The sequence below is a fragment of the Corvus moneduloides genome, unplaced genomic scaffold (assembly GCF_009650955.1).
Source record: "Corvus moneduloides isolate bCorMon1 unplaced genomic scaffold, bCorMon1.pri scaffold_94_arrow_ctg1, whole genome shotgun sequence".
In the NCBI taxonomy this organism is placed as follows: domain Eukaryota; kingdom Metazoa; phylum Chordata; class Aves; order Passeriformes; family Corvidae; genus Corvus; species Corvus moneduloides.
In genome coordinates, this window is record NW_022436938.1 from 81,856 (window position 1) to 95,090 (window position 13,235).

At 60.0% G+C, this 13,235-nt stretch overlaps 1 protein-coding gene across 1 annotated transcript in view; it reads right to left on the minus strand.

Annotated features, from left to right (window-relative positions):
- LOC116439081 (chromodomain-helicase-DNA-binding protein 3-like) overlaps nt 1-10,043 on the minus strand; it is a 74,910-nt gene extending 64,867 nt beyond the window's left edge. The window contains exons 1-6 of the mRNA XM_032098148.1: nt 9,959-10,043; nt 6,385-6,503; nt 4,897-5,085; nt 4,424-4,548; nt 1,834-2,072; nt 610-740 (exon numbers count right to left, since the gene is read on the minus strand). Coding sequence (XP_031954039.1) covers nt 610-740; nt 1,834-2,072; nt 4,424-4,548; nt 4,897-5,085; nt 6,385-6,503; nt 9,959-10,031 — 876 coding nt within the window. The 5' untranslated portion in view covers nt 10,032-10,043. The remainder of the gene's footprint in view (nt 1-609; nt 741-1,833; nt 2,073-4,423; nt 4,549-4,896; nt 5,086-6,384; nt 6,504-9,958) is intronic.
- Nucleotides 10,044-13,235: the final 3,192 nt, after the last annotated feature.

The following is a 13,235-nucleotide window of genomic DNA, read 5'->3' on the forward strand; positions in this document are numbered from 1 at the left end:
GGGGGGACAGAGGGGACAGAGGGGACAGGGGGGACAGGGGGGACAGGGGGGACAGGGGGGACAGGGGGGACGGAGGGGACGGAGGGGACAGGGGGGACGGAGGGGACAGGGGACAGAGGGGACAGAGGGGACAGGGGGGACAGGGGGGACAGGGGGGACAGAGGGGACGGAGGGGACAGCGGGGACGGAGGGGACAGAGGGGACAGAGGGGACAGAGGGGACAGCGGGGACAGAGGGGACAGCGGGGACGGAGGGGACAGCGGGGACAGGGGGGACATTGGGGACAGGGGGGACAGGGGGGACAGGGGGGACAGGGGGGACAGGGGGGACAGGGGGGACAGGGGGGACAGCGGGGATCAGTGTCTCGTCCCCCAGTGCCCATCCTCAGTGCCCCTGTCCCTGGGTGCCCCCATGTCCAGTGCCCCCAGTGCCCCCTGTCCTATTTCCCAGTGCCCCCAGTGCCCCCTGTCCTGTTTCCCAGTGCCCCCAGCCCTGTCTCCCAGTACCCCTACCCTGTCTCCCAGTGTTCCCAGTGCCCCCCGCTCTGTCTCCCAGTGCCCCCCCACCCTGTTTCCCAGTGCTCCCAGCGCCCCACTGGGGGGGACTCACCGAGCTGCTCTTCTTGCGCTTGCCTCCCAGTACTCCCAGTTTGATCTTGAGCGGGGCCATCTTCCTGCCCTTCATCTTCCTCTTCAGCTCGGGCACCCGCGGGCTCTTGCTGCGCTTCTTGTGCCCGGGACCTGGGGGCACAGGGGTCAGGGACCCCCCCAGGGACCCCCAAACCCCCCCAGGGATGCCAAAACCACCCCAGGGACGCTCAAACCACTCCAGGGACCCCCAAAACCACTCCAGGGACCCCCAAACCCCCTGGGGAACCCCAAAACCACCCCAGGGAGCCCCCAAACCACCCCACGGACCCCCAAACCCCCCCAGGGACCCCCAAACCACCCCTGGGACCCCCAAAGCCACCCCAGGGACCCCCAAACCCCCCCAGGGACCCCCAAGCCACCCCAGGGACCCCCAAGCCACCCCAGGGACACCCAAACCACCCCAGGGACACCCAAAACCACCCCAGGGACTCCCAAACCACTCCAGGGACACCCAAACCCCCCCAGGGACCCCCAAAACCACCCCAGGGACACCCAAACCCCCCCAGGGACACCCAAACCCCCTGGGGAACCCCCAAACCCCCCCAGGGACCCCCAAACCACCCCTGGGACCCCCAAACCACCCCAGGGACCCCCAAACCCCCCCAGGGACACCCAAACCCCCCCAGGGACCCCCAAAACCACCCCAGGGACTCCCAAACCACCCCAGGGACGCCCAAAACCACCCCAGGGACACCCAAACCCCCCCAGGGACACCCAAACCCCCTGGGGAACCCCCAAACCCCCCCAGGGACCCCCAAACCACCCCTGGGACCCCCAAACCCCCCCAGGGACACCCAAACCCCCCCAGGGACCCCCAAAACCACCCCAGGGACTCCCAAACCACCCCAGGGACCCCCAAAACCACCCCAGGGACTCCCAAACCACTCCAGGGACACCCAAACCACCCCAGGGAACCCCCAAACCCCCCCAGGGACACCCAAAACCACACCAGGGACCCCCAAACCCCCCCAGGGAACCCCCAAACTCCCCCAGGACCCCCTTAGGGACCCCTCAATCCCTTCCCAGGGACCCCCAAACTCCCCCATTGACCCTGAAAATCCCTCAGGAACCCCCCATAACCTCCCCCCAAAGCCCCCGACCCCCCCAGGGGTGACCCCACCGAGCCAGGGGGTCCCACCCCCCACCCCCCCCCAGGACCTCCCAGTTGGGGAGGGGTCCCCACCTTTGCCCTCCTTGGTCTTGGCCTTGCGCAGGGGCGGGGGCGGCGCCTCGGGGGCCACGGCGGCCACGGCGGCCGACACCTGCTCGGCCACTGCGGCCGCTGCGGCCGCTGCGGCCGCGGCCACGGCAGCGGCCGAGCCCTTGAAGGGGTTGTTGGCGCTGAACTCCCTCCACTTGGCCCCCAGGATGGTCATCATCTTGGACATGGGGATTTTGGGGTTCTTCTTGGCGATCAGGGGCCTGCAAAGTCGGGGGAGGGGGGAAGGTGGGATGGGGATGCAAAGGGGTGGGGAGGGCTTGGGATGCACCCTGGGGACTTGGGGTCAGCAGGGAGAGCAGAGCTCGGGCCCTTCTGGGGTGTCCTGGTGGCCACAGAGCGTCCCAGGATGGCCCTGGGGTCACTCGGGATGCCGGGATGGACCCGGGGTCACTCAGGATCCTGGGATGGCCCCGGGGTCACTCAGGATCCCAGGATGGCCCCGGGGTCACTCGGGATGCCGGGATGGACCCGGGGTCACTCAGGATCCTGGGATGAACCTGGGGTCACTCAGGATGGCCCCGGGGTCACTCGGGATCCTGGGATGAACCTGGGGTCACTCAGGATGGCCCCGGGGTCACTCGGGATCCTGGGATGGCCCCGGGGTCACTCGGGATCCTGGGATGAACCTGGGGTCACTCAGGATGGCCCTGGGGTCACTCAGGATCCTGGGATGGCCCCAGGGTCACTCGGGATGGACCCAGGGTCACTCAGGATCCCAGGATGGCCCTGGGGTCACTCGGGATCCTGGGATGGCCCCGGGGTCACTCGGGATCCCAGGATGAACCTGGGGTCACTCGGGATGGACCTGGGGTCACTCAGGATCCCAGGATGGCCCCGGGGTCACTCAGGATGGCCCCAGGGGTCACTCAGGATCCCAGGATGGCCCCGGGGTCACTCAGGATGGCCCCAGGGGTCACTCAGGATCCCAGGATGGCCCCGGGGTCACTCAGGACTCTCTGGGTATCTCTGTGTGTCCCCCCAGGTCCCTGAGGTGTCCCCCAGCACCCCAGGGGCACCCCCAGACTCTGGGATGCCCTAAAAGGACCCCCACCCAAATACCCTGAGGTGTCCCCCAGCACCCAGAGGGACCCTCCAGATGCCCCCCAGCACCCCGAGGTGCCCTAAAGGGACCCTCAAACATCCTGAGGTGTCCTCCAGCACCCAGAGGGACCCTCAGATGCCCTAAAAGGACCCCCCAAACATCCTGAGGTGTCCCCCAGCACCCCGAGGTGCCCTGAAAGGACCCCCCAAACATCCTGAGGTGTCCCCCAGCACCCCGAGGTGCCCTGAAAGGACCCTCAAACATCCTGAGGTGTCCCCCAGCACCCCGAGGTGCCCTAAAGGGACCCTCAAACATCCTGAGGTGTCCTCCAGCACCCCGAGGTGCCCTAAAAGGACCCTCAGACATCCTGAGGTGTCCCCCAAACAGCCAGAGGGACCCTCCAAATGCCCCCCAGCACCCTGAAATGCCCTAAAAGGACCCCCCAAACATCCTGAGGTGTCCTCCAGCACCAAGAGGAACCCTCCAGATGCCCCCCAGCACCCCGAGGTGCCCTAAAAGGACCCTCAAACATCCTGAGGTGTCCCCCAAACACCCAGGGGGACCCTCTAAATGCCCCCCAGCACCCCGAAATGCCCTAAAAAGATCCCCCAAACATCCTGAGGTGTCCCCCAACACCCAGAGGGACCCTCAGATGCCCTAAAAGGACCCCCCAAACATCCTGAGGTGTCCTCCAGCACCCAGAGGGACCCTCAGATGCCCTAAAAGGACCCCCCAAACATCCTGAGGTGTCCTCCAGCACCCAGAGGGACCCTCCAGATGCCCTCCAGCACCCCAAGGTGCCCTAAAAGGACCCTCCAAGGACCCTCAGATGCCCTAAAAGGACCCCCCAAACATCCTGAGGTGTCCCCCAGCACCCCGAGGTGCTCTAAAAGGACCCTCAAACATCCTGAGGTGTCCCCCAGCACCCCGAGGTGCCCTAAAGGGACCCTCAAACATCCTGAGGTGTCCCCCAGCACCCCGAGGTGCCCTAAAGGGACCCTCAAACATCCTGAGGTGTCCCCCAAACACCCAGGGGGACCCTCCAGATGCCCTCCAGCACCCCGAGGTGCCCTAAAAGGACCCTCCAAGGACCCTCAGATGTCCTAAAAGGACCCCCCAAACATCCTGAGGTGTCCCCCAGCACCCCGAGGTGCCCTAAAGGGACCCTCAAACATCCTGAGGTGTCCCCCAGCACCCCGAGGTGCCCTAAAGGGACCCTCAAACATCCTGAGGTGTCCCCCAAACACCCAGGGGGACCCTCCAGATGCCCTCCAGCACCCCGAGGTGCCCTAAAAGGACCCTCCAAGGACCCTCAGATGTCCTAAAAGGACCCCCCAAACATCCTGAGGTGTCCTCCAGCACCAAGAGGAACCCTCCAGATGCCCCCCAGCACCCCAGGACCCTCCCAGGAGCCTCAGATGCCCTAGAAGGACTCCCCAAACATCCTGAGGTGCCCCCCCAAACACCCAGGGGGACCCTCCGGGACCCCCGAGGTGCCCCCAGCCCCACCTCATGAACTGGCTGAAGGCCTTGTAGTTGGTGAGGGTGTGATAATCCTCCTCGGTGAACACGTGGTCCACGTCCTCCAGCCCCCAGGCCCCCAGCAGCTGCGCCGAGGATTTCTGCTCCACCGCCTGCTCGGGGTGGACACCGGGGGACACGGCAGAGACGGACGCCAGGACGGGGGACAGGGAGGAGGAGAAGGGAACACGTCACTTTTGGGACCCCTGAAGCTCCCAGCGTGGGTGAGGGGACCCCCACAAGGACCAGAGGGGAGATGGGACCCCCCCCCCCACCCCCATCATGGGCACCCCGAGGGGTTTTGGGACCACCACAAGGACCCTCACAGTGATGGGACCCCACAGAGTGACAGAACCCCCCCCCTACGGGTGTCGGGACCCCCCCCCCAGTTCCCCACACAAGGCAGGAGTGGGGGAGCCCCCAGTGCCCCCCACGCCGGGGTGGCCACCCCCAGGCCGTACCTTGACCTTCTGCCCCCCCTCGTCGTCGGCCTTTTTCCGCCTCTTGGTTTTCTTCTCCTTCTTCTCGCGGTGCTTCCGCCGCCGCTTCCGCGCGGCGCCGCCGGAGTCGCTGCCGCCGCTCTCCGACTTCTCCCGGTACTCCTCGCGCGGGTACTCGTCCCGCTCCGACTCCAGCTCATCCTCGCTCACCTGGGCGGGGTCCCCAAAAACGGTACTGACCCTGAGAGCTCCCCTCAGTCACCCTGAGACCCCCTGAATCACACCAGGACCCCCATCCCGGTATTCCGCCTGCTCCGACTCCAGCTCATCCTCACTCACCTGGGGGGGGTCCCCAAAAACGGTACTGACCCTGAGAGCTCCTCTCAGTCACCCTGAGACCCCCTGAACCTGACACTGACCCTGAGACCCCCCCTCAGTCACACCAGGAGCTCCTGAACCTGACACTGACCCTGAGACCCCCCCCTCGGTCACCCTGAGACCCCCTGAACCACACCGGGACCCCCATCCCGGTACTCGTCCCGCTCCAACTCCAGCTCATCCTCGCTCACCTGGGCGGGTCCCCAAAAACACCCCAAAACCTGTCAGTGACCCTGAGACCCCCTGAATCACACCAGGACCCCCATCCCGGTACTCGTCCCGCTCCGACTCCAGCTCATCCTCGCTCACCTGGGCGGGTCCCCAAAAACATCCCAAAACCTGTCAGTGACCCTGAGACCCCCTGAACCCACACCGGGACCCCCATCCCGGTATTCCGCCTGCTCCGACTCCAGCTCATCCTCACTCACCTGGGGGGGGTCCCCAAAAACACCCCAAAACCTGTCAGTGACCCTGAGACCCCCTGAATCACACCAGGACCCCCATCCCGGTACTCGTCCCGCTCCGACTCCAGCTCATCCTCACTCACCTGGGGGGGGTCCCCAAAACTGGTACGGACCCTGAGAGCTCCCCTCAGTCACACCAGGACCCCCTGAACCTGACACTGACCCTGAGACCCCCCCCTCAGTCACCCTGAGACCCCCTGAACCTGACACTGACCCTGAGATCCCCCCCTCAGTCACACCAGGACCCCCTGAACCTGACACTGACCCTGAGACCCCCCCCTCAGTGACCATGAGACCCCCTGAACCTGACACTGACCCTGAGACCCCCCCTCAGTGACCATGAGACCCCCCCCTCTTTGGTCACCCCATGACCCCATCAGTCATCCCAGGACACCCATTGGTCACCCCCAAGAGTCCTTCACCTGTCCCCAGACCCCGTGAGGACCCTGAGAGCGTTACCTGTCCCCAGACCCCGTCAGCTGTCCCCAAGGGCCTGTCCCCCACCCCCTGACCCTGTCACCCGTCCCTGACCCTGTTCCCCACCCCCTGACCCTGTCACCCGTCCCTGACCCTGTTCCCTGACCCTGTTCCCTGTCCCTGTCCCCTGTCCCTGACCCTGTCCCTGACCCTGTCCCTGACTCCCATCAGCCGCCCCAGCAGGACTCACCAGTTTTTTCCGTTTCCGGGGTTTTCCGGGTTTGTTTTCTTTCTGTTTCCGGGGGCCCCTTTTCTTCTTCTTCACCCCCAGGGCCCCCTCGAGGCCCCGCAGCAGCTCCTCGTCACCGTCTGTGGGGACACGGCGGCCTGAGCCACGGGGACAGGGACAGGGGACGGGGACAGGGGACAGGATGGGGACAGGACAGGGGATGGGACAGGGACAGGATGGGGACGGGACAGGTGGCAGTGCCACAGCCCTTCCAGAGCCACCAGGATGGTGACACACACAGAGACACAGGTGACAAGGACAGGTGACCATGCTGAGGTCCCCAGGATGGTGACAGGGACAGGTGACAGGGACAGGTGACCACGCTGAGGTCCCCAGGATGGTGACACACACACAGAGACAGGTGACAGGGACAGGTGACCTCGCTGAGGTCCCCAGGATGGTGACAGGGACAGGTGACAGGGACAGGTGACCACGCTGAGGTCCCCAGGATGGTGACACACACACAGAGACAGGTGACAGGGACAGGTGACCTCGCTGAGGTCCCCAGGATGGTGACACACACACAGAGACAGGTGACAGGGACAGGTGACCTTGCTGAGGTCCCCAGGATGGTGACACACACACAGAGACAGGTGACAGGGACAGGTGACCACGCTGATGTCCCCGGGATGGTGACACACACACAGAGACAGGTGACAGGGACAGGTGACCACGCTGAGGTCCCCAGGATGGTGACACACACACAGGGACAGGTGACAGGGACAGGTGACCACGCTGAGGTCCCCAGGATGGTGACAGGGACAGGTGACAGGGACAGGTGACCTCGCTGAGGTCCCATCGGTGGCCCGAGGGTGACAGGGACACGACCCCCCAGAGCCCCAACGACCTTTTCACCCCTCTTTTCACCCCAAACCGACCGACCCTCGGTTGGATCTACTGCAGCAGGTTTTTTGGGAAAAACCCCAACTTTTTGGGCAAACTGAAGGATACCAAAAGCAGCAGCCACAGCCCAAGGCCTCTCCACCGACGGTACCAGTAACACCCATTTCCCACCAGCAAAAAAAGGGGGGAAAAACCACCAGAAATGGGACGTTGGGGTATTTTTACTGGCGCCTGTTTTCTTCCCCTTCTTCTCAATGTTTTCCATTGCGTTTTGGGGTAAAATCACAGGGGTTTGGGGATATCTTGGGTCATTCCTGGGTTGGAAATCCAACATCCCCACAGCGGGGTTTTTTCCATGGATCTGGAGAAAACACCGGAGCCTCCAACCGCTGGCGCAACCCCCGCCGTGATTTCATCCCGTTTTCCCATCAGAAGCCCCTTTTTCCTCCTTTTTATTCCCAAAACGAGGGATCAACTGCTCAGCACAGTGACAAAACACCGGTGTCACCATCACAGTGACCGAGTGACGGCAGAGGATTCCCCAACCCTCACATGGGGACAGCGGTGTCACCGTCACAGTGACCGACTGATGGCAGAGGATTTCCCAGCCCAAGGCCCAGGGGACACCGGTGTCACTGTGACAGTGACCAAACACCAGCAGAGGATTCCCCAGCTCTCACTTGGGGACAGCGGTGTCACCGTGACAGTGACCGACTGATGGCAGAGGATTTCCCAGCCCAAGGCCCAGGGGACAGCGGTGTCACTGTGACAGTGACCAAACACCAGCAGAGGATTCCCCACATGGGGACACCATGACAGTGACCAAGTGACAGCAGAGGATTCCCCAACCCTCAGATGGGGACAACGGTGTCACTGTCACAGTGACCAAACACCAGCAGAGGCTTCCCCAACTGCTCAGGCCCAGGGGACAGCGGTGTCACTGTGACAGTGACCAAACACCAGCAGAGGATTCCCCAGCTCTCACTTGGGGACATCGTGACAGTGACCGACTGATGGCAGAAGATTCCCCAACCCTCACATGGGGACACCGTGACAGTGACCAAACACCAGCAGAGGCTTCCCCAACTGCTCAGGCCCAGGGGACAGCGGTGTCACCATGACAGTGACCAAACACCAGCAGAGGATTCCTCAACCCTCACTTGGGGACAGCGGTGTCACCGTGACAGTGACCGACTGATGGCAGAGGATTTCCCAGCCCAAGGCCCAGGGGACACCAGTGTCACCGTGACAGTGACCAAACAGCGGTGTCACCGTCACAGTGACTGACTGATGGCAGAGGATTTCCCAGCTCTGGCTCTGGGGACAGCGGTGTCACCATCACAGTGACCAAACACCAGCAGAGGATTCCCCAGCTCTCACTTGGGGACACTGTGACAGTGACCAAACACCAGCAGAGGATTCCCCAACCCTCACATGGGGACACTGTGACAGTGACCGAACACCAGCAGAGGATTCCCCAACCCTCACATGGGGACACTGTGACAGTGACCAAACACCAGCAGAGGATTCCTCAACCCTCACTTGGGGACAGCGGTGTCACCGTGACAGTGACCGACTGATGGCAGAGGATTTCCCAGCCCAAGGCCCAGGGGACAGCGGTGTCACTGTGACAGTGACCAAACACCAGCAGAGGATTCCTCACATGGGGACACCATGACAGTGACCAAGTGACAGCAGAGGATTCCCCAACCCTCACATGGGGACAGCGGTGTCACTGTCACAGTGACCAAACACCAGCAGAGGCTTCCCCAACTGCTCAGGCCCAGGGGACACCGGTGTCACCGTGACAGTGACCAAACAGCAGCAGAGGATTCCCCAGCTCTCACTTGGGGACAGCGGTGTCACCGCCACAGCGACCGACTGATGGCAGAGGATTCCCCAGCTCTGGCTCTGGGGACAGCGGTGTCACCAACCGCCAGCAGAGGATTCCCCAACCCCTCACATGGGGACACCGGTGTCACCGTGACAGTCACCAACCGCCAGCAGAGGATTTCCCAAGCCCTTTGGCCGAGGGCCACCGGCATCCCCGTGTGACAGGGGCCACCGCGCATTCCCGCGGCCCGTCCCCGGGGCGGTGACACCGCATCCGTGTCACGGCCCCGGCTGTCCCCGCTGCTTTGGCAGCCGCTCGGAGGGGGTGACACCAGCGAAGAGGTGTCACACATCTGCCCGGTGCCTCCTGCCAGCCGCTGGCACGGCCCCCGCCCGGCGCGTGCCTGTCCCCCCGCGCTGTCACCCGCCCCGGCCCCCGCAAATCCTCGCAGGGGAGGGAGCCCCCGGCGTCCCCGAGGAAAAAAAAGAGGGGGGGGGGGGGGGACACACCGAGTGCGGGAGGGGAGCTCGGTGACAGCGGGTGCCAAGCCTGGCGTGGGGACAGGAAGCAGCACCCGGCGCCGCCGGGGTCACATTCCAGCCTAATCCCTTGGCACCGCCGCCTGCCAGCCCCGGGCTGCCGGGCCGGGCGCCGGGACCACCGGCAGCGCCGACCCCGTGGGGGTAAAAACCCCAAAACCTCCCCTTTTCCGCCTGGTTTTTCTTTTTTTACCATGGCGGCAGCGCCGAGGCCCAGCCCGCCCTGTTTCCCCCCGCCCCCCCTCCACACACACACACACACTCCCCGCCTCGCTCTCCAAATTCCCCTTTTTCCTGCTTTTTCGCCCCAAACCATCACCTGGGGGTGTTGCCGGGGACACGCGGCCGCTGGCGGGGATGGGGCCGAGCCCCTGCGGGCCCGATCCTGCCATTTTGGGGGTGTTTTTTTTCCGCCCTCCCCCCCAAAAAACCCCCCAATTCCAGCCCCCCCCCCGGGCCCATCGGACATGCGCGGGGAGCCGGGGCGCGTTGGCAAAGCATCAACCAGAATTTTCCACACACGTGACGCTCCCACTCCCCGCACCTCGAGAAAAAGGAGAAAAAAAAAAAAAAAAAACCTAAAAAACACACCAAAAAAAAAAAAATAAATAAAACACCCCACCCGAGAGGGGGAGAGATCCCCTCTCCCCTCCCCAAAAAAAAAAAAAAACAACAAAACCTCACCCCCCCCCCCCCGGGTGGGACGAGGGGGAAACGCTGGGAGAGGGGAAATGGTGGAAATTGCAAACGAAACGGTGAAAGGAGGGGGGGGGGATAGGTGGAAAAATGGAAAAAATGTAGCGAAAACCACAATAAAAAAAAACACAAAAAAAAAAAAAAAAGAGAGAGAGAGAAAAAAGGGGGAGTGATTCCGGCAAAGGGGAGGAAGGAGTTGGAACAAAGAAAGAGGGAGGAGAGCTCCAAAATAGGGGGAAAAGGGAAAAAAAGTGGGGGAAGAGGCGCCGCTTTTCCCCCCCCGCTGGAAAAAATCCCCGATTTGGCGTTTTTTGGGGGTGTTTTCCCCCCAGTTTTCCCGCTGGAGCAGCCGGCCAGGCCTTTGCTCTGCAACTTGGTGCCAAAAGTGTGGAAAATCTCAAGTTTGGATTAAATTTTGGGGTGTGAGGGGGTGGTGTTTTAAGGGGAAATTTGGTCGGTTTGGGTGCTCCCCCCTCCCTGCTCTCCGGAGCTGCGGCAGCCTCGCCATTGTTCTCCACTGGGATGGGCTGGAAACGGCCAAAATCGGGGAAAAAGACGCAAAAAACCCCCTCAAACCAACAAGTTTCAGCTGTGGAAGGAGGGGGAGGAGTTGGATTCCCGCTGGGAAAATGGGGGAAAAGTGTTATTTCACCTCAAATCCGGGGAGAGAAGCCGGGCTGCTGCTGATCCGGGGGGGGGGAAAGGTTAAAAATGGGTAAATTCTGCTCTGGGGAGAGGAATGCTAATAAAAATGGGGATTTTGGGGGGTTGGGGGAGGGAAAGGGATAAAAAATGGGGATTGGGGCTGTTCTGAGAGGGAAAAAGATAAAAAATGGGGATTGGGGGGTGTTTGGGGCAGGAAAAGGGATAAAAAATGGGGATTGGGGCTGTTCTGAGAGGGAAAAGGATAAAAAATGGGGATTTTGGGGAGTTAGGGGGAGGGAAAAGTTAAAAAAAATGGGGATTGGGGCTGTTTTGAGAGGGAAAAGTTAAAAAAAATGGGGATTTTGGGGAGTTAGGGGGAGGGAAAAGTTTAAAAAAATGGAGATTGGGGCTGTTCTGAGAGGGAAAAGGATAAAAAATGGGGATTGGGGGGTGTTTGGGGCAGGAAAAGGGATAAAAAATGGGGATTTGGGCTGTTCTGAGAGGGAAAAAGATAAAAAATGGGGATTGAGGGGTGTTTGGGAGGGGAAAAGCGATAAAAAATGGGGATTGGGGCTATTCTGAGAGGGAAAAGGATAAAAAATGGGGATTGGGGCTGTTTTGAGAGGGAAAAGGATAAAAAACGGGGATTTTGGGGAGTTGGGGGAGGAAAAGGGATAAAAAATGGGGATTGGGGCTGTTCTGAGAGGGAAAAGGATAAAAAATGGGGATTTTGGGGAGTTAGGGGGATGGAAAAGTTAAAAAAAATGGAGATTGGGGCTGTTCTGAGAGGGAAAAGGATAAAAAATGGGGATTGGGGCTGTTTTGAGAGGGAAAAGGATAAAAAATGGGGATTGGGGCTGTTCTGAGAGGGAAAAGGATAAAAAATGGGGATTGGGGCTGTTTTGAGAGGGAAAAGTTAAAAAAAATGGGGATTGGGGCTGTTCTGAGAGGGAAAAGGATAAAAAAGGGGGTTTGGGGCTGTTCTGAGAGGGAAAAAGATAAAAAATGGGGATTGGGGCTGTTTTGAGAGGGAAAAGGATAAAAAATGGGGATTGGGGCTGTTCTGAGAGGGAAAAGAATAAAAAATGGGGATTTTGGGGAGTTAGGGGGAGGAAAAAGGGGTAAGAAATGAGGATTTTGAGGGAGGGAAAAGTTTTAAAAAGTGGATTCAGGGCTGATCCGGGGGTGTCGGTGTGGCCCACATGGAATACTTGAGGGATAAGAGGGCAAAAAGAATTCAGGAATTGGGCAAAAAGTCCAGGAAAAGGCAAAGGAAAGGGCTGGGGAAGCAGCGGGTCAGGGAGGCCCGGCTGGAAGCTGAGATTTGCCCATTTCTGAGGAGTTTGGGGGGGAAAACGGGAGGTTAAAATCCGATTTTATTCATTTCGGAGCTTTTCTGGAGAAGAGGGAGCTGTAAAATCAACGTGCCCATTTCTGAGCGGTTTTTGGGGGGGGGGTTAAAATTCAAATTTGCCCATTTTTAAGCATTTTGGTGAGCTCTGTAATGCAGATGTTCCACTTTCTGAGCACTGTGGGGGGAAAACTCCCAAATTTACTCATTTTTGAACAATTTTGGGGGGAAGCAGGGGTTTGAAATCCAAAGTTACTCGTTTCTAAGCTGCTCCAGAAACATAAATTGTTCTAAAATCTGAATTTGCTCGTTCTCGGGAGCTCCAAAATCCACATTTACCCATTTCTGAGCATTTGGGAGCAAAAGAAAGAGTCTAAAATACAAATTTACCGATTTCTAGGCATTTCAGGGTCAAAGAAAAGGTTCCACAACCAGGATTTAACCCTTTCCTAAGCATTTTTTTTAGGAAAAGGGGGGGAGCTAACCCCCAGATTTACTCATTTCTAACCTTTTCCAGCTAAAAAAGCATCGAAAATCTGAATTTCTCCACTCCCGAGCGTTTTCAAAGTCAGTGGCTTCACTTTAAAGCTGATTTTTTAACCAAATTGACTTCTCTGGCCTCCAAGATGCCTTTTCTCCTCGTCGGTTTGAGGCCAAACTAGAAAAAAGAATCCAAGAAATTTAATTCAGAAGGGGAAAAAAACGAATAAAATTCTCAATTTTGGACCGAAATGGTCAATTTTAGGGCCCCATCTGATGGAAAACCACCAATAAAGGAGTTTGAACCCCCACAGTGAGAAGCTGGGTAGGAAAAATGGGCATTTTGGTGCTAAATCCTCTTTTTTTTCCACATTTAACACCCACAGGAGGAGTTCTCAGGTGCAGGGATGGAGGCAGAGAACCC